The sequence below is a fragment of the Leptonychotes weddellii genome, chromosome 16 (assembly GCF_054177405.1).
Source record: "Leptonychotes weddellii isolate Sample4059 chromosome 16, ASM5417740v2, whole genome shotgun sequence".
Taxonomy (NCBI): domain Eukaryota; kingdom Metazoa; phylum Chordata; class Mammalia; order Carnivora; family Phocidae; genus Leptonychotes; species Leptonychotes weddellii.
Genome location: NC_138384.1, coordinates 25,017,336 through 25,038,021, shown reverse-complemented (window position 1 = coordinate 25,038,021; position 20,686 = coordinate 25,017,336). Strand labels below are relative to the sequence as shown.

Here is a 20,686-nt window from a genome sequence, read left to right as displayed (position 1 = left end):
TGGCCATTGGTGCTGACCTGTGTCACCCTGGGCAGGCAGCGGCCTGACGCACAGCAGCTGTTGCGGGAATATTGATGCAACCAGTATTCACAGACCAGCAACTGTGCTCCTGACGGACGCCGTGCTCGGTGCTGGGGGTACAGCAGGGAACGAAACCGAGTCAGCCCCGGGGAAGCTGGGTTCCACAGGACAGGCGGGGGACCCATAAGTCATGGCAGACAGTGACACGGACACAGGGCACGTGGTCAGAAAGGCCCCTCTGATGACGGGGACATTTGCTGAGAAGGGGGGTTGCTGCGAGGGCTCCTGGCTCAGGGGACACCTGGATGAGGCCTGATGCAGGGGCAGGAGGAAGCCGGGGCGGGGGTGGGGGCGGGGGGCGGGGGACTGGAGCGCCAAGGGCTGGGTCCAGGGGGAGGCAGGGGCCAGATGAGGGGAAGGTGAGGAGTCAGGACTTTCTTCCTAGTGTAAGGGGTAGCCTGGGAGAGGAGGAAGCCAGAAGTGCCCCCAGATTGGGGAGAGCCCGGGAACAAAGCTGCCCCCTCTCTTGCAGTTAACCCGGTGTTTGACCCGGTGTTTGACCCAGCGGAGGACGGCAAAGAAACCAGCACCAGCGGGGCCAGGCCGTCTGTCTCAGGCACACGTCAGTCCGCACCCCACTCAGAGGCTCAGGATGCTCTCAACGTTGTGGGGCAGCAAGTGGTGGGCCATGAGCAAACCTGGTCACGGGCAGGAGGTGCCCGAGACCCTTGGGGTTGGATAACCCCAAGGTTACCAGGGCAGATGGGCTTGGGCAGTATTCGACATTGCAGTCCTCCTCGGGAACCCACCTGGCATTGTGGGTACCCACCCAGCTGGCTCCAGGGCCCATGTGTGAGACCCCTCCCAGGGCCCCCTGGCCAGGCTCAGGGGTGACAGGCAGGGAGGAGAGGAGTAGGCTTCTCCTTCAGTCCCTTCCCACTGCTGCCCTGGGAGTCAGGGGAATAAGGGAGGGGCACGGCCGGGACTGCACGTCCGGGACCCCGGCTCCTGGTCTACCTGGCTGAGAATCGGGTTTCAGGGTCTCACTGTCCGAAGAGCCAGCGGTGGAGCTCTGGGCCAGTGCCCACCATGCACACCCTCAGCAGGGTGCTTCCTGCCCCACGTGTGCATAGCGCAGGTGACAGCGAGCCCACCTCACGGGGCAGCTGGCTCCGTTTTCAGACAGAGTCAGGCATTTGAAGATGTGCTGCTCCGAGGTGACCAGCCCCTCTGCTCCCACAGTGGACCCTGAGGCCCTGGTGCGGGAGGAGCAGGCCAGCACCATCTTCCAGTCTGAGCAGGGCAAGAAGAGCATCGACATCTACTGGCTCTTTGATGACGGAGGTCAGTGCCCCCCCTGGTCACCAGCTCTCCCCGGGGCTGCCTTCCCTCTGCCCTTCCTGGCCGCTCTGGACAAGGCCCCTGCAGGGACCACAGAGCCCAGCGAAGGGGACTAGGGACCTCTGGGCTTGGGGAAGCCTGGCTGGGCCCCTCTTCTTGGCTGTAAAATGGGGGACTTTGTCGGAGGAGCTGAGGTCAGCGTGGGATGGAACGTTCAGACAAGATGGGCCTTTGGGGGTCACAGGCCCCTGCCATAAACGGGGGAAGCTGTAGGAATGTTCTTCACTTCCCAAAAAATACGCTCTCTCCCACTTTTCTTAAGACACATGCCTCTCGGCTCTATTGTTGCACCCCTGATTGAGCCCAGACTAGACAGAAAAAGCTTCTGCTCCAGGAGCACGTATCCTCTGTAGACTGAACACTTACTACACGCTTGACACTACGTGCAATCCCTAGGCAGGAACTATTATGAGGCCCCTTTACAAAGAAGGAAACTGAGGCACAGAGCCGTGAAGTAACTGATCAATTGGTCCAGGGTTGCACAGTGGTAAGTGACAGCTGGTCTTTGGCCTCATGTGGAGAGATGACAAGGAGGGATGAGGGTTCCCACCTACTGGTCAAATCTTTAATCTTCAAAAAAAAATGCCAGCCATCCAGATTTTTTTTTTTAAGATTTTATTTATTTATTTGACAGAGAGAGACACAGCGAGAGACGGAACACAAGCAGGGGGAGTGGGAGAGGGAGAAGCAGGCTCCCCACTGAGCAGGGAGCCCGATGCGGGGCTCGATCCCAGGACCCTGGGATCATGACCTGAGCAAAAGGCAGACCCTTAACAGACTGAGCCCCCCAGGTGCCCCAGCCAGCAATCCAGATTTTCACGTGAAAATCCCCCAATTATTAAATGCCAGCTCACGGATTTAAAAACATCATGCAGGCCACATGAACCCTAGCCCAGAGAGCCCCGTGCGCCACCTTGGTTTAGTCTAGCACCCTCATTACATAGTTGGGTAAACTGAGGTCCAAAGAGAGGAAGAGGCGTGCCAGTGGCAGATGGGGCAGGAACCCAGAGGGTGCTCTATCCTGAGAGCAGCTCCCCCTTGATTTACGGGGACTCTCCTTGCCAGGCCTCACCCTCCTCATCCCCTATCTTCTCGGCCGCAAGAAGAGATGGAGCAAATGCAGGATCCGCGTGTTCGTGGGGGGCCAGATCAACAGGATGGACCAGGAGAGAAAGGCGTAAGTGGGGAGCGCTGGTGGGGGGTCGCGCAAGACCAGCGCCATCCCAGCTCTGCCCAGGTTGCCCCCTCTTGCTCTCCCCCACCTGCGCCCCCCCCCCCCCAGGTGGCCTCAGCTCTCTCCAGGTCACAGCAGTGGGGAGGGAGCTCTGGGCAGGAGCAGGTTTCTGTCCATTTTGGAAGTTGTTTTGCTGTCCCATGCCCCCTTTAATAAGACGCAGACACCCTAGTTCCAGCCATGGCGGGGAGGAGTGTTACATTTTAAAGCCACAAATCTGCTCAAGGAGAAACCTGTGTGAAGTGAAGGACGGAGAAGGCCCTTCCTGCTGAGAAATGAGGTGGGGCTGAGGATCCTTCAGGGCAACCACCCCCAAGCTTAGGATGCTGTCCCTGGTGAGACAAGAGGTGACATTAGTGGCCAGGAGTTGGGGCAGCAAATCCCACTGGATTTCTTGGTGAAAAGTGACTTTTTTTTTTCAAAGATTTTATTTATTTGACAGAGAGAGACACAGCAAGAGAGGGAACACAAGCAGGTGGAGTGGGAGAGGGAGAAGCAGGCCTCCCGCTGAGCAGGGAGCCCGATGCTGGGCTCGATCCCAGGATCCTGGGATCATGACCTGAGCTGAAGGCAGACGCTTAACGACTGAGCCACCCAGGCGCCCCGAGAAGTGACTTTTGATTCTCTTCCAACCGTGTGGCTCATTCCGCAGGAGAAGGGCTCTCTGCTCGGGAACCCATGCTAGTCTGTCTCCGCCAGAGAGGACAGGCCTGGCCGAGGAGCTTGGCGGGCAACAGCAGAATTTAGTTCAACCAGCCAGAATTTAGTCACGTTTGTTTATTTACTTGGGTTTTATTGATCGCCGCTTTCTGGCAAGAGAGGCTGGTTTTCTGTTGAAAATTGCCGTAGGAAATTTCAAGATGTGGCTAAGGAAGAATGTGAGTTGATTTAAGCTGTAAAGGAAGTAAATGGTCAAGGCAGGTAGACAGGTGTGCCTAGAGTTGGGCAATGGCCTTGTGAGGTGGAAGGTTGTGGGATGGAAGACCACTAGAGGGGGTGGCTGGGTAGAAACAACGGGTGGCTTGCTCAAGGTCGTGCGATGCCCGGCCTCTGGTGCTCTTGGCAACAGTCCCACCCTGATGCCCCAAGGTCAGGACCCTGGGGACTGTGTCCCCATGACCCCTTCTCAGTCACCCCCCGTGTGAGTTAAAGGCGACCAGCAATCCCATCTCCTGGTCCTCACCCCTGCTGAGAACCTCTGCCCCAGAAGGCCCTTCTCAGCAGTGCCGAGGAAATCAGCGTCTGGCCTCGCTGTGATCTCCAGAAGATAAAGAAGTCAGGGAGGCCGCTTCGCCGGCTCAGCTTTCTGTTGCAGCCCCGAATGCAAGCCCCGGGCTCAGCAGGTTTAGTGGAGCTCAAGGCCATGGCACCATGGGCTCACGGGTTGTCCGGCACGTGAAGGTTGTGGAATGTCCTCTGCCTCCCAACTGTCCTTCAGCCAGGCCAAGCCCTCTGGCCTCCTTGTGACCCCGAGGCCAGGCTGGTGCTGCCTCTGGCCGGGGCCCTGCCCAGGCCTGCCACCCCCATGCTGCATACCAGCACATCTGCTCACAGCTCTGCTTTCCTAATTTCCCTCCCAAGTTCGGGGACCGGCAGCGGCTTGATGGCTGGGCCGTGGCCTGGTCCTTAAGGCTTATCCCTGGCCCCTGCCCCCCACCCAGCCAGCCACTCACTGCTCCCGCCCCACCTCCTGCACCCCCATGCCCTCACTCATTTGGACTTCCCACCCCCATGCACTCAAACCCTGCCAACTTGTTCTGGGGTATCCCCATGTACTTGGCTAGAGCCAAGGCAGGTGCATTATTTAGAAGTCTCCTTGGCTGATTCCACTGTGGACACCCCCACCTCACCCCCTTTGGCCTGTCATAATCTTGCACACCATGCACTATCCAGCTAGATTGCCACCTCCTCTGTGAAGCCTTCCCTGACTGCCACCAACCACAGACGGCGTCTCCTCCCGTTACATGCAAAGTCAGTGCCACATGGCTCGCTCCTATCGGTTCTATACTTCGTTCATGGGTGTCATCTCTGTTTCTGCAGCCCACCCTGCAATTTCCTGTGGTTTACCTTCCATCCCTTAGACCCTTGCTCCTCAAAGTGTTCTCTGTGGATCAGTGGCATCGCATCACCTGGGAGCTTGTCAGAATGCAGAATCCCAGGCCCCACCCCAGACCAGATGAATCAGACTCTGTATTGTACCAAGGTCCCTGGAAGATGTATAGACATTAAAATGTAAGGTGTGCTAGTCCAGAGATGGCCACCGGGTACTTGGGGAAATACTGCTCAATCACTTTTCCTTATCGCTTTTCATCCTCTGACCTACTTTATCAATATTCATCTCTTGTCCGCCCCTGCCCAGGTGAGAACGTAAACTCCCTGAGGCCAGGGTGTGATCTGTTGTATTCACTGCTGCGTCCTCTGTAGACACTCAGTACAAATTCACTGAATGGAAGAATACGCATTTAAAAAATCTCCATCTTCCAGGATCATTTCCCTGTTGAGCAAGTTCCGACTGGGATTCCACGAAGTTCATGTCCTTCCTGACATCAACCAGAAGCCGCGGGCTGAGCAGTAAGTTCTCTGTGTTGACTTACTTCCCAGGCAGAAGGGCCCGCTGTGTGCCCCGCACACCCCTGTGTCTGGTGCGCCTCGGGCAGAGGCGCCGTCAGCCACCTGGACAGGGCTCAGGGGAGGAAGGAGGAAGGTGAGGATTTTGCAGCCCTTTATCTTCCCTGTCAGGGTTTCTTTCTTTGCATATCAGAGCTCTGGTCTTTGCCAGAAACACACCTGGGCTGGAGGACAGGGAATGTTCACGTTTGTGCAAGTGTTTTAAAGCTGGTGCAAGTCTCGGCTGTTCTGCCACTCGAGGGAAGGCAGGTGTTTCATCCTCAAGGGACCCCACCCCCACCCACCCCACGGACCTGGAGGGAGGGATGGGGGGACGGCGGTCTCTGGCTTCACACTTCACACTGCTTGCTACTCAAAAATTTCTAAAGTTTCTCCAGCACCCTGAAGGGTTGTCATAAAGCAGTGGTTCTCAAACTTCGGCCTGTGTCAGAATCACACGGAGGGCTTATGAAAACACAGCTTGCTGAGCCCCGCTCCTCCCGCCCCACCCCGCCCCAAGATTCTGCGTCAGTAGGTCTGGGGTAGCGCCTGAGAACCTGCATTCCTAACAAGCTCTCAGGGGCTGGTCCCGGCACTTCATTTGGAGAACCACTGTCTTAAGGACAGTCTGTATAAAGTGCTTAACACAGTATCCAGCCCCGAGTCAGTGTTCAGTAAATGCTGGATCGATGGCTTCTGCCTCCTCATGGCTTCCGAGCTCTAGACCTTGACCTTTTCGTGAGGTCTCGGCTCCACTACAGACTTGCTTCCTTCTCTAAGCCTTGCCCAACTGAAGTTCTTGAAAAAGGAACTGCAACTGGCCCAGCTCAGCCCTGCCCGCAGGGCCCAGGTAGAGGTCACCGCAAAGCCTCTTTCTTGGCTACCTTTGCTCCAGTTGGCCATGACCAGGGCTTGCAGAGTCACATACCCAGAAACACATGGCTGGAGGATAGGGGCCATGACAGAGGCACGTCCCTTCCACGGGGCTGAGGGATACTGGAGCAAACAGAACCGAAGGTGCAAAGGCCCTGAGGCAGAAGCATGGCAGCCACAGCCCCTGATGTTATTTCCATGAACACACTGGTGCTGGGAGTGGGGAAAACGTTGACGGGTCTGGGCCATAACTCTCCTCCTGCCCCCATGCACCAGCAGGCTCACGGACTTTAAGCAAATCCCCGTGTGAACTTGTAGCTACGCTCAATGGCGGTCCGAAGGGATGATGACTCACCTGCTCAATGATTCAATTCCCTAGTCTGAAACTAAGACATTTATAATCGGGCTTGCTTTCTGTAAATCCATGTACATGAGTTTTCCCAGCCCTCCCTCTCCTCAGTAAAGTCAGGTCCGTCCTGACCTCTTACCTCTCCCTTATATTCCCCATTGCCTGGAGAGGGCAGGACCTGGTCCGCGGTGACAGACACATCGGCTCCTACCATGTGCCAGGGCAGAGAGGAGTAAATCAGAGCCGCAGGCCGCCGGGGATTACGCCGACCCCAGTGCAGGCGGGAGGAATCCAGAGCCACGGGAGGAGCGTGGCAGACATGCGCCAGAAAGCACGAGAGAATGCAGCTGGGCTGTTTCTGTTGGTGGAGGAGCAACGACTTAAGACATCTGGGCATCCTTCCCCGTGGGAGGAGCTTGAGAGCAGGCCCACAGACCCCATGCGGCAGCCCTGATCTTTAAAACCCCAGCCTTGGGGCGCCTGGGTGGCTCAGTTGGTTAAGCGACTGCCTTCGGCTCAGGTCATGATCCTGGAGTCCCGAGATCGAGTCCCGCATCAGGCTCCCTGCTCGGCAGGGAGTCTGCTTCTCCCTCTGACCCTCCTCCCCCTCATGCTCTCTGTCTCTCATTCTCTCTGTCTCAAATAAAGAAATTAAAAAAAAAAAAAATCTTTAAAACCCCAGCCTTGGCCCTTCTCTGCCTTCACTTCCGGGCCTGCTCTCTCCTCCCTCGCTCAGCCAAACTTCTCCAAAGAGATCGACACTCTTTGCAGCCACTTCCTCACGGAGATCCCCCTCGCCAGTGTCATCACTGGCCTCCGCCTCACCCACAGAACCCCTTTCTGGGCTCATCTTCCTCTGCCTCTCCGCTGCATCCCACACAGTTTCCCTCTTGAGACAGTTCTTCCTTTGGCTTCGGAGGCTTCAGCCTCCACAGGATTCCTCCTACCTCAGCGACCCTTCTTTTGGTTCCGGTTGCTGGTTAGTCCTCCTTTTTCTGAGCGACACTTGCCAGCATCTTTGGGATTCGGCCCTGGACCTTTTTCTCTTGACTCTGTCCCCAGTGTGAGCTCCTCCATCCATATGGCTGCAGGGGGCTTCATCTGAGGGCTGACCAGTCTGAATTTCTATTTTTAATCCTGTAAGTCAAGTCATACAGAACAGCCTCCAGCAGCTCCCCATCTCACTCAGGGCAAATAGCGAAGGCCTGCGCGGTCTAGGCTCTCACACTCGTGTGTCCTCACCTCACCCCGCTTTCCTCTGCCCTCGCCTTGCTCTAGCCATACTGGCTCCTTTGCTGCTCCTCAAAGAGACCGAACACGCTTCTGCCTCAGGGCCTTTGCACCTTCAGCTCTGTGTGCTCCAGCACCCCCTGGCCTGTGAAGAGCTGGCTTCAGAAGGACAGCCATCCTTCAGCTTCAGGGAGGCCTTCCTTGCCCCAAATATTTCCAGTCCTGGTACTCGGTCTGTGCTTTCTTCATAAAGCTCGTGATCTAGATTTGCCTGTTTATTGCCCAGCAGATGGTGAGCTCCGTAGATAGAGGACATTGTAGGGGTTTTTGTTCAGGTGTGTAGCGCAGAGCCTGGCGCAGGATAGTTAGTGCTCAGGAACCACCCAGGGAATGGTCGAGTGGGTGGAGGTGGGTCCCAGGCCAGGCGTTGTGGACAACTTACAGAAGTTCAGTGGAATGCCAGACCCAACGGGTCAGTGCTGATTTCTACATGGAAGCCGCTTTGATGTAAACCACAGCGGCAGAATGCGTTCAACCTGAAAAGCATGTCCCTGTGGCGCCCATCTCCGTCTCCCTTGGGGGACCTGGTTCTCCTGGAAACTGGGCTGTCTCACCTGCTCTCTCTGCCCCAAGCACCAAGCGGTTTGAGGACATGATTGCGCCCTTCCGCCTGAATGACGGCTTCAAGGACGAGGCCACTGTCACAGAGATGAGGCGGGACTGCCCCTGGAAGATCTCAGATGAGGAGATTAACAAGAACAGAGTCAAGGTACCCAAGAGAGAAGGGCCTGGCTGGGGTGGGGTGCGGGTCAAGGCGCTCCTCTGGGTCAGGGCCACGTGCCGCATCTGTCCTGAGCTTCCTTAACCCCCTCCCCTTGACCATCCCCCTCCACCATGCCCCGGCCTCTGAGGTATCCTCAAGCCACAGATGCTGGGTAAATGAGCTGTGGAACTCAGAGCCGTTCTTGGCATGAGTCACACCCCGCTGTGGCGATGGACTGGTGGAGGCTCCCCCTCTTCCCCTCTATCCCTGGTGGAAGGGCTTCACGGCACAGTTGGCGAAGGTCAAGGTAGAACTTGCACTGTGGGCCAACAAAGCTGCTTGATGGTTCCCCTTAGCCTGTGGGCGCCCCCCTACATGTAGCCTAAAATCATGGCCACCCCTGCCCAGATAGCATCTTCTAGATTCTTCAAGGCCTAAAGGAGGGTAGTGGCCGCCATGGCCACTTTAAGATGGGGTGAGCAGTTCTGCTCCCTGTGCTCCAGGTCAGTGGTCCCCCACCCCCACTTTGCCCTCAGAGGACATTTGACAATGGGTCCGTTTGCCACTGGTGAGTGGGATTGCTACTGTCACTTAGTGAGTAGAAGCCTGGAACGCTATTAAACATCCTACAACTCACAGGACAGTTCCCACGACGAAGAATTATTCTCCCCACAATGTCACCTGTGTAGGGTCTGGAGTCTGTGATCTCAGTGAACTCACTTCCCTGACGTTTTCCATTCTCTCAAATGGGGTGTCCTCCCACAATCAGACTCTGAGTGTCCATCATGTCTGAACAATCTGGAGACAGGCCTTGGGGTGGGAGGGAGTCTCCCCCACAACCCAATCTTACATAAGCTTTAGGGAATTCTGATCTGTCAGCCCTGAGACCCTGCCCCAGAGGGCTCACAGCTCCTTGGAAAATGCTGGATAAAGTGTAGTGTCCAAAGAAGGGTCTGGCCTGGCCTGTTATGGAGGGGGAGGTGGTACATTCCACCTTTGCTCTGAGTCTACCTTATCAAGTGCCTTCCAAGTGCCGAGCCCTCGACATCCGCGTGTTTTTGCGTGGGTTATCTCCCTCAGTGCTGCCCACATCCCCCCATACGATAATGGGATTATCGTACCCATTTTACAGTGAAGACAGTGAAGCTCGGGGAGGCCACGTGCTTTGCTCGGGTCCTCTCTGCTGTGAGTTCTCAGGGCTGAGATGTGGACCCAGCTCACCCCACACCGCGGAATGTGCTCTCTCTCCCAGCTAGCCCCACCCCCCACCCCCAGTCATGGAAATAAGGTCTGGCAAAGAAAAGCCAAGGAGGGTTTCCCAAGGAGGTGGACTTGGCACTCTGTTACCCCGAGTGTCCCCTTCCGTCTCGGAGGAAGGAGAGTCTGTAATACTTGAGGGGGAAGAATTCGTGCATCTGGTCTGGGCTTGTCGGGGACAACTCTTGAGGATGTGGGCAGTGACCCCGCGGCTTCTCCTTGCTCCAGTCCCTCCGGCAGGTGAGGCTGAATGAGATTCTGCAGGATTCCTCCCGGGACGCCGCTCTGGTGGTCATGTAAGTAGCCGCCACTGGGAGGGGAAGGCTGTCCCCGAGGCCCAGGATGTCCGCTCTGGGAAGGGGCTCAGGAGGTGCGCGCCGGCTGAGGGCCCGAGCCCTCCCCTGTGAGGCAGAAGGGCCCAAAGCTCCAGGGAATGCCGCCCAGGTGGCTTTTTGGCACATGGCTGGGCCTGCCCCCGCTCGGCTCCCCTCACCTGAGCACCAGTTGGCAGAGGTCTAGGACCTCACCCGTCTCTGGCCTCGCCGGCTCCCCTCCCCACCGTTTGCCCTTGGTCGCCACCTTTCCCTGCCAAACTCACCTTGGCAAAGACGACCCCGCTCATTCCAGAAGAAAAGCGTTTCCTGGTTGTTTGGGAATCGCCCAGGCCTCTTTGGCCATGGGCCACCCCCGGCTGCGGTGGGTGCCAAGCCTGGGCAGCAGCAGGAACAGAAGCTCGCTGCGCCGGGCTCTGTGCCTCACGGGCCCTCGGCTGCGGCCGCCTGTGGCCCGCTCTGAGCCCCTTCTCATGGGCAGGGGCCGAAGCCGAGGAGGTGGAAGGTGAGGGCGCAGGTGGCGGTGGCAGAGAGGGTCCCAGAGGCCCGGAGGGAGAACACGGGCAGCCCGGCCCGCTGACTCCCCTCTCCCAGAGGAAGCTTAGCTCGGAGGGAACGGGCGCACTTGGCAAGGCCTGTCACTGGCCTGGCTTTCCTGAGGGCTAGCCACCTGGGAACTCCTGAGGATGGCCCAGAAGCCGGCAGAACCTGTTTTCTCGTGCCCTGAAACCAGGATCAAGCACACCACTGAGGGGCCCCAGTGCCAAATGAAAAAGTGGGGCCCCTTCTTCAAAAATTATCAAGAATGGCAAGAAGGCAGCAGCGGAGGATGGAACCCAGCATGGGACCCTTCTAAGTGTTGCGGGGGGAGCATGTGACTGCACAGCTTGCACGCCCAGGAAGCCAGCTCTGCTCCCCGGGGCTCTTAGGGAGAGCATTTTTTTGGTACAAAGAAGTGCTTTGTGTTTCCTTGATGCGGCAACTGTGGTAAGAGAAAGGGCTGCGTTTCTCTGCAAGCCTCTGGCCAACACCCAGCAACCTAGGGCAAGGTTGGCCTGGGTTGTGGACCGGGTCAGAGTGCAAGACAGTGGCTTCATCCCGGGACGACTCCCCAGACGTTTCCTTGGGTTGGTGCCCCGGGTGCCAAGCCACCTCTTCATGAGGGCCAGCCCCGTTCAGAGAAGCAGGTGTGTGCTTTGTCTCCGCTCACCGTGCGGCCTTGGGCAAGTAATCCTACTTCTCTGCATCTCAGTCTCCCTGATAATAGAGAAGGGTTAAACCTAATTATTTCCAAGGTTGTCCTTCACCCCAACCAGGAGGTGGAAGGTGAGGAAGAAGTAATTTCTGAGGAAGAAAAAAATCCTCCCCTGCCTCAGGAGGAAAGATAAAATTACACTTTCCAGCATTTTGAAGAGCATACTCAGACCATTTTCTAGAGCAGGTTTGGGGCAGAACTTGGTTGTGTGCTGTCTACCCAACAGCAGTTTATCTGATTAATGGCCTATGTTTGAGTTCAGCTTCACCCTCGCAGCTGATAAACCAGCCTTATAAGATAATAAACCGGCCCAACAACCTTTGCCTAGACAAGCAACCTATTTCCCGGTCTCCCTTTTGGGACTCGACCCCTCTCTTTTCCTATAAAGACACCCTCCTCAAAAGCAAATAATAATTGAAATAATAATAATCAACATCGCATTTTATTGATTGAGCCACACTGGAGGCATGGGGTCTTAGTAATTTTCAAAACTCTGTGCAGTGGTTCTGTTTTACCCCCGTCTCCCCCACAATACACACACGTTGGAAAGAGGGAAACTGAGTCTCAGAGGAGTCAGGCAACTTGCCCGGGGATCCCACAGCTGTGAAGTGAGGATTCGGTTTTGAAGCCTTGGATCCAGGTTAGAGCCAAGCCTGCCTTTCTTTGTGGCCAAGAGATGCAAATCTGAACAAAAAGTTCCTCTGTTCTCGAGCGGCTTTATTTCTGAAGATCCGTGGCTGCCAGTGCACGTATCCTGGGAGCAGGAGTTGGGGGTCGTTGGCTAGTGCAGGGGCAGAGTGCAAAGGGAGCCTGTCCCTCGGACGGGTGGGTGGGTGGACAGGTGGACAGGCTCTGCTGGGGAAGGGGACATGACGCTGAAGCTTGAAAGGCCAGGGCAGGAGTGACAGGTGTCCCCTCAAGAATGCAGCCACCAGCCCCCTCGCAGCCTTTGAAATTTCTGAACTCAGTGCCAGAGAATGACGTAGGAGTTCCCGGAGAGCTTTGTCGATGACATAACCAAAACTTCAGCCCCACTGTGAAATCAGGAAAGTTTCGTTTTGATCTTTCCATTTCCCTTTCTCCTTGAGAGTCACCAGACACAAACATGTTCTAACTAAGGCAACGCGAGCTTCATGAAATACCCCTGTTCCTGCGGCTTTTCCCCGTCCCAGGGAACTTGCTTTTCTTTTCTTTTCTTTTTTTAAAAATATTTTTATTTATTTTAGAAAGAGAGAGAGCAGGGGGAGGAGCAGGAGAGGGAGAAGCAAACTCCATGCTGAGCGTGGAGCCCGACGCGGGGCTTGATCCCATGACCCTGAGATCATGACCTGAGCCAAAACCAAGAGTGAGATGCTCAACCGACTGCGCCACCCAGGTGCCCCACCCAGGCGCCCTTGCTTTCTAAAGGAGGGTGGAGGTGGTCCCAAGGGAGGCTTCGAGGATAGAATTTTAAGCAAGGGACAGGTGTCCAGGGCCCCCTGTCAGCCTTCTCAGTGAGGGTCGCTGTGAGCAGAAGCATCTGGGGTGGGAGAATCCCACAAGCTGCTCACCAGCTTGTCACTTGCTGCTGCTAAATCGCAGTAAGTGTGACAATAGCTTTTTGCACGAGGAGGTGCTTGCCAGGTGCCAGGCACTGCGGGCGCCCTTTGTAGGCTCTGACCTCTTTGGAGCTCACTAACAGCCTCTGAGGGAGGTGTGTGTGTCCTCACCTCAGGGAAGAGAAAACAGAGGCTCAAGGCAGCGAGCCACCTGCCAAAGCCATGTGAGCCACATGGCCAAGGAGGGGCAACGCTGCTCCCAAGCTGCCCTGCGCCCAGAGCCCCGGCCCTGCGGCCAGAGTCGCTCAGCGCCTTCCTTTCTGCCCGGTGGCCTCGGCCGGGAAGAAGGCCAGCGCTGCAGGGCCTGCCCCGTCCCCCAGGGTTGTGTTCAAGTTCAGATGCAACAGTGGCCGGGGATGTCCTGTAGGAAAACAGACTGCAAAGGGCAGCCCCAACTTCACGTCCCGCCCGCCGGGCCTGGGACGTACCACCTTCTCCTGGAGTCAAGAGCAGGTCAGCTGCGGTCATCCTGAAGCATTTTTGGAATCCCAAGATGGTGAGAAAGTCACCTCCTGAAACAGCCGTGATGATATGGCTCAATGATGGCCCCAGGGCACCTCATTATCTGCATGACTTTGCCGTGTGGACAAGGGGCCCTCAGGGCAAGGGTGGAGTACTGGTCCCAGGGCCTCGCATACATGGTAGAAGGCAGGACAGGGACACTCAGCTGAAACGTGTGAGCAGATCACATCGTCGTGATTGGAGCAGCCCGAGGGGGAGAGACCCCCCCACTGTATCAGACTGCATTCTAGACGCAGGGAAAGGATAATGAGCGAGACAGACGTAGCCTGAACATAAAGTCGACTGGGGGAGACAGACAAAAAACAAACAAATGAAGAGAGGGTTTGGAGAGTGGGAAGCGCTGTGAGGACAATGAAACAGGGTGCTATGATAAAGAGAGACAGCAAGCTTGTTCTGGAAGGGGGTGATCCTAGAAGGAGGTGCAGGTGAACCAAGGCCTGGGTGATCTGAAGGAGCCAACCAGGTGGAAGGTGGGAGGCGCTGCCTTTTGGGTGGGGAGAGCTTCACATGCAAAGGCCCTGGGGCAGGAGCAGCTTGCCATTTTTTTTCAGGAATGGAAGAAAGCCATTATGGCTGTAGGGTTGTAAGCGAGGCCGAGGGTAGAAGGAGGTGAGGTTGTGGATGTTGGTGGAGACCAGATCATGTGAGTGTTACAGGCCGTGGCTCTGTTTACACCAGCTTTGTGGCTGAAGGTACACTTGGAGTCAAGCTTTTAAGAAGAGTGGGAGGTCGTTCTTAGGGTAGCTAGGAAGAAGGAGCGCTAAAGGAGTCAGTAAACAGAGTTTCTGATCAGAAAGCGAATCACAGGCTGGGCTGTGTGGGGAAGGGCTCCTGCTAAGTGTTTATCTGCTGCTTCTTCCTGCTTGCAGTACCTTGCCTATAGGGAGGAAGGGGAAGTGCCCGAGCTCGCTGTACATGGCCTGGTTGGAGACGCTGTCCCAGGACCTCCGACCTCCGGTCATCCTGATCCGAGGGAACCAGGAGAACGTGCTCACCTTTTACTGCCAGTAACTCCAGGCTGGGCCATGCCTGCCCACAGCTGAGGGCGCCCGGGACATCCGCCTGTCCGTGGGACAGACTCTCATGTCCTGTTGTACTTTAAGCATCTGATGATCCGACTGAAGAAGCTGGTAGATTTCCAAACTTTGGCTGGTCCCCACTCCCCTGGGACAGTCCTCTGGGCTTTGCTTTTATGGGCCAGAGAAGTAGCAGATGGAGTTGTGTGGAAACTTCTCTGGTGAATCCATTTTCCTTTTAAGTTTTCTTTTGATCTCGATTACAATGAATTAAGATTTCAGTCTTTGATTTTTTTTTTTAAAGATGTTATTTATTTATTTGAGAGAGAAAGAGAGAGAGAGCACAGGAGCAGGGGGAAGGGCAGAGGGAGAGGGAGAGGCAGACTTCCCGCTGAGCGGGGAGCCTGATGATGATGATGATGATGATGATGATGATGGGCTCGATCCCAGGACCCCGGGATTATGACCTGAGCTGAAGGCAGATGCTTAACCCACTGAGCCGCCCAGGCGACCCCAGTCTTTGATTTATATGCAAATTTGAGTCAGAGTGCTGAGTGTGAATGTGGCAGTTTCTAGGCCACCAGTCAGGAGGATGGGCGTCCTCCTGCAGCCCTTAGAAGGGTCCTTTGAGCCTCCATGATGCAAATTTCTTTAACTGCTTCTCACTCTCTTCACTTTCAATAATGTGTCTTCAGCCTTAGGGTTGGTTCTTTGGTAGATAAGGGACTTTTAAACCAGTTTAGGCTGCAACCCACAGTAAGAAATATCTTTTATGTTGAGACTTGAAACAAACACACACTGAAACTATAAATGAAACAATACTTACTCTTACCATGGGTGATGCACTCCAATATATTCTATTGTATTTCTTTTTCTCTTTTTAATGTGGGTTGCAATCCACGAATGGGTGGTGACCCGGGATTTGCAGAAAGGCCGTGTTGGGCATCACTGCCATTTCCCCAGCATATCCCCCAGAGAAGGAAAGGGAATGAACAGAACACATGAGGAGGGGTACTGATGGTGGGCATCAGTCGAGAAAGAGCTTCAAAGGAGGGAGGGGCAAGATTCAGGGTGTCTCATGGAAGGGTGTTGACCTTCAGGTTTGGTTGAGGATGGAGGGTGGAGGTTTGGTTAGGGATTCAGGTTTGGTGGGTCAGGAATGGAGAAGCAGAGAAGAGGCATAAAGATGGCCAGATTGGCAAAGGATCAGAAAGGTCCACACTCCTCCTAAGTCAGGGAAAGAGAACAGGGGAGGAGGAAGCAGCAAGAGATGGAGGCAGAGAGGGCTGCAGTGGGGGGTGGGTGTAAGATGGGGGTCACAGATGAGAAGGAACCTGGGGAAGATGAGCGTGGCTCAGGTAAGGGTGTTTTGATACCCCCAGAGTGTTTGCACCAACCAAGCTAGGACACAAGAGCAGAATGTACATTAAGAGAAGTCCAGTGTCGGTGGGCGAGGCTCCCTGGAAAGGCATTTCAGCTCTAGACGCACCCCAGCAGCTTACAAGTGGGTTGTTGGGGGGCTACGACTGGCCAGGCCTTCCTGCAATAGCCACTTTCTTCAGGGTGGACGAAGGAACGAGGCATCTTTGGATCTGGTAGGCTCCCTCCAAGCCCACTGAAGTGTCCACTTCATCATGAAGGCAGAAATCTCTTTCTTAGCGTCAGGACCCAAAGGACTTCAGGGTCTCGCAGGTACTCTTGCTGCAGAGACCAAAGGCTCTGGGCTCCCAGGCTGTTACAGGCCCCACAGTTGTTTCATGGTATCAGGGCTTACTTGCTGAGAGTGACCAGGTGCCTGGCCGAGCTTACCAGGGATGGCTTCTTTGCTCCTGACGGACGGGAGGGGGGGTCCTGCCTCTGAGCCATTCCACAGACCTGGGACCAACCCCCACCTCCAGATAGGCGAAGCCTCGCTCAGGGATTGCTTACCTTTCTAGAGCCACAGAGAAAACTATTCCCTGAAAAAATAGTTCACAAATAGACTGGGGAGACCCTGATCCAAGGTTAGAGAAGTCTCTGGCTTAGGGCATTAAAACAAACCAACAAACAAAAAGACTAATTTTTACTCTCTTAGAAACTGCATTTTGAACAATAACAGCTTTGTTTTTTGTTTTAAAAAGCCTTGAGTTAACAGTAAGGTCAAAAACAATGAAATGAATAAAAAATATGTTACTCAGTCAACAGATTTTATTTGTTTTGGAACACACTGTTTCTCAACTCTGCTGAGTGTTTTGAAAAAATTAACTGTATTGTTTTCTCAACCCTGGATTGAACTTTTCCCTGAACTTGCACTGGTCCTTTAGGTCATATTGGCAGATTTCCATGTGAACATCTACAGGAGCCACTTATATTCCCTTTGCTTCTCTTGCCTGTGTTTGCAGACGCACAGGGAACTCATTTTCTTCTGTCTTGATAAAAGCCTCCAAGTATTCTCAATCTTGCCTCAACCCGAGAGGTGGAGGGGTTAAATGGAAAGAGTCACGGCCTGGCTACCAAGAGGCTTGGACTTGAGTCTCCATCTCCCCCCAAAACTGGCTGTGCAACCTCAGATACCTCTTAACCCCTCTGGGCCTCCGTCTGTGACAGGAGAGAGCTGGACCAGAACAAGTGTCCCCAGCCAGCTGGCCTGCTGATGACTGTGGTTTGGCCCACACATGGTGGATCAAAGTCATGGGTTGCTGGGGGTAGGTTGGAGAACACATTCTTCAGCCACGCCCCACCCTCAGCCATTACTTCCTACTGCCCTGCCTTGGGATGGGCTGGGGTGGGGGCCTCTTGAAAGCCCTCCAATTCATTGTTCGGCCCATAGAGCAGCAGAATGATAACAGATTTCAGTTCCCAGTGTATCTCTCTCTCTCTCTCTCTGCCTCTGGGTGATAAGATCCTCCACCTTCATGAGTTTCAGCAGTGGGAAATGTTTCCCATATAGTCTTCCCTTGCATTGTGCATGGAATGGGGCCCAGCGGCAGCCAGCAGCCATGCTGGCCACCCCTCAGCAGGGGCACCTCACCCCTGTCCCCTGGGAGCCACTGTCCAGTCAGCTCTCAATTTTCTCCTCAGCGTCTCAGCTTCCACATTTCACATCCTCCTTCGGTTCCTGCCCAGACTTGTGGTGGCTCTGAAGTAGGCACTGTATGGCCCATTTTTCACCCAATGGGCTTGCTGAGTTCTACCCCCCAGGCAGAAAGCTGTGGGCCTCATGAGTACATGGAGAGTCCCCATTTGGACTGGATTCCCTTTTACACACCTGCCTGGCCTCTCTTGTGTGGTGAGGGAGAGGTGAGTTTTACAGGGATGAAGCTAGCTGGAATGTTCTAGAAGAACCACCTGGCTGGAAGGCCCCCAAGCACATGCAAAGCAGCCAGGTTTCGCTTGTAGCTATGTTTAGCTCAGGAAGTCACAAAAAATGCTGCTAAATTCAAAAGTGTTCACAGAAGCGGGACCCAGGAAGGCCCAGCCACTGCTGCATTGGTAATTCTCCGTTTGAAGTGAGGGTCAATCTTATGATTGAAAGCACAAGCATCATATAAGTGCCGCTTCCTAAAATGGAACCAAAACAAATTCAGTTTCTAAAAATGCCATGTGGGTAGAGCCTTGTGAAGAACCACCTGGCTGAGGGGACAGACAGCAGAATGTCATACAGATGAAGGACAGTGTCAAGAGAGAACAGTGTTTTTTGTCCCAGCTTATAAGAGAGTTACAGATAAAAGGCTCTAAGGTTGTGAAAGAGGGAGCAAACACGGGAGATCAAGGGAATTAGGCTAGTCTCTCTAGAGAAAATGGCATTTAGAATAGGTGTGAATGATTGGTAGGATTCTACAGACAGAAAGGAGGGCTGGGGTTGGGTCCTCCCAGGGAGCAGGAGTAGTTCGAGCAACGACCCGAATAAAGAGAGCCCTTGTTTGGAGAACAAGAAATAAGCCAGTTTTCCTGGAGTATGAGGGCTGTGGATGTGGAAAAATAAGATCAGGAAAGTCATAATGTAGAAGGCCCCCACTCTGAGGCTGAGGAGCTCATAACTGACTCAGAGGCACTAGGGAGCCACTGAAGGTGAAGGGGCAGATCTGAGCTTTAGGAAGCTTAGCTGGTCAAGAGATGGAAGAGGCTGAAAGAGAAAAGGCAGGGCACCCAGGGAGGAGTATGTGCAGACTGCAAAGGCAAGTCAGCAAGGCCCAACACTCTAGGAGTGGCCGAGGGCACGGAAAAGAGGGAGGAGATGGAAGAAAGGATGTATAAATGGTACCTTCCAGAACTAGGAATTTCCCGGATGTATGTGTGTGTAGAAATAGGGCCCCAAAAGTTGAGCCTGGGCAGCTGTAAGATGGGGAAACCATGTACTATGGAGGGCAAGGTAACGGGCTTTCTGCTGGAAGGAGAGAGAGTAAGTGGGTTTGGTTTTGGATACTTGATGGGTGAACACATCCCAGTGGGCAGAATTGTGGTCCTAGAGCTCAGAGAGCTCAGGGTGTCCACTGTTAGCTGGGTGCTCTTTGAGAACAGAGACCATAAATAAATTTGGGAGTCATACTCATGAACAAGAATATTGAAGACAAAGTTTTTTTTTTTCTTTAAAGATTTTATTTATTTATTTGAGAGAGAGAGAATGAGAGACAGAGAGCACGAGAGGGAAGAGGGAAGAGGGCGGCGGGGGGGGGAAGCAGACCCCCCGCTGAGCAGGGAGCCCGATGTGGGACTCGATCCCGGGACTCCAGGATCATGACCTGAGCCGAAGGCAGTCGCTTAACCAACTGAGCCACCCAGGTGCCCATTGAAGACAAAGTTTGAGTGAGATCACCAAGAGAGAAAGTACAGAGAGTGGAGAGGGTTGCAGGCTAGACCTTGGGATGGGCTATATTTAGGGGGCAGGAAGAAGGAGGGGCAGCCAGCAAAGCAGCCTAAGAACCAGCATTGATGGGGCAGGAGGAAAACCCGGGTAACCAAGCTCAGAAGACACCAGAGAAAGGGTCGAAGAAGCAGAGGGGACCCTCAGGGCAGGTGTCTGCAGAGGGGCTGAAGCTGCTAAGAATGCTGTTGAATTTGGGTCCTGAACATCACTGGAGCTTTGCAGAGAATAATTTGGTAAAGTGGTGAGTCAGGGACCAGGGATTGAGGAATAATTTGTAGAGAGAAAAGGAAAGCAGCAGACGTGCATATAGATCTTACACGTGAGGTCTCTCCCCAGCAATGGAGAGAAACATAAGGAAAATAAGGTGGGAAAAAATGAGTTGGAAACGCGAAGGAGAAGTAGATTCCAGGGAAGGTGTTCTAATTATTATTATCTTAGGGTGTGTATCAGCCCGTATAATGCTAGGTTATGCTGCAGTAACAAATTATCCTCTAAATGTTAGTGGCTCACATGGCAGAGTCTGATTTCTCTTTTACAAATATCTCTGTGCTGGTTAGGCAACTCTTCGGGGCCCCTCTTCTCCAGATCACCACCCAGTGATCAAAACTATTCCCATCTAGTGAGGACATCACCTCAGCCAGTAGCTTCCAACTCATTGAGGAAGGGAAAAGACAGCTGGAATGTCGTGCACTGCCTTCCAAAACCTTCCGCCCAGAAGTGACGGGTTACTTCTGCTTGAAGCCCATTAGCCAGATCAGTCCCATGGCTCCATCTAACTGCAAGAGTGCTGGAAAATTGGGGGGAACATCTGAATATTCATTGAGCAATAAATGTCTCTGTTACAGGGTGGGGTGAGTAATAGAGACCTGGGTATATTTATAGGTCAGAGCAGAAAGATTTAGAATGCAAGGAAGAAATTAATGGACCAAGAGGTAGTAATGGGGAATCAACAAAATGCAGGGGGATATTTTGCCCACCAGCTGGGAAGGCATAGCTGACGTCTGCCAGCCCAAAGGTGCAAAACTCTCAGGACACCTGCCCTTGTGACTTGCCCTGGCAGGGCTCCTGAGCAGCAGGGCAGAAAGCGAACATGCAGAAGGCAGGTGACACATTCCCCAGCAATGGGGCTAGGCAAGCAAAAAGAATGGAAGGCCAAGGCAGGAGAGGGTCAAGGAGAATGATAAAAGTACATGAGCTCCCAGATGGTTAGAGAGGCCAGAAGTGAACTGCAAGAGTTGAGAAGATTTTGAGGGGCTGGTAGCATGAGGACAGGAATGGTGCTCAGTGGGAGTGGGAGAGAGGGAGACAGAGAAGAACACGGTGTAGTTTGTGGTCTGTGTGTGTGCACTTCAAAGCGTGAGATTCTGCAGGAGGTAATCATT

At 54.1% G+C, this 20,686-nt stretch overlaps 1 protein-coding gene across 4 annotated transcripts in view; it reads left to right on the top strand.

Moving 5' to 3' along the window:
- SLC12A3 (solute carrier family 12 member 3) overlaps positions 1-16,387 on the top strand; it is a 37,624-nt gene extending 21,237 nt beyond the window's left edge. For 2 of the 4 annotated variants that reach the window (XM_081806569.1, XM_081806568.1), the window contains exons 20-26: positions 554-614; positions 1,262-1,365; positions 2,488-2,599; positions 5,141-5,227; positions 8,349-8,484; positions 9,964-10,031; positions 14,312-16,387. In XM_081806569.1, coding sequence (XP_081662695.1) covers positions 554-614; positions 1,262-1,365; positions 2,488-2,599; positions 5,141-5,227; positions 8,349-8,484; positions 9,964-10,031; positions 14,312-14,453 — 710 coding nt within the window. In that variant the 3' untranslated portion in view covers positions 14,454-16,387. Of the gene's footprint in view, positions 1-553; positions 644-1,261; positions 1,366-2,487; positions 2,600-5,140; positions 5,228-8,348; positions 8,485-9,963; positions 10,032-14,311 lie in introns of all 4 variants that reach the window. The other 2 variants (XM_081806567.1, XM_081806566.1) reach the window with 1 other exon arrangement.
- Positions 16,388-20,686: the final 4,299 nt, after the last annotated feature.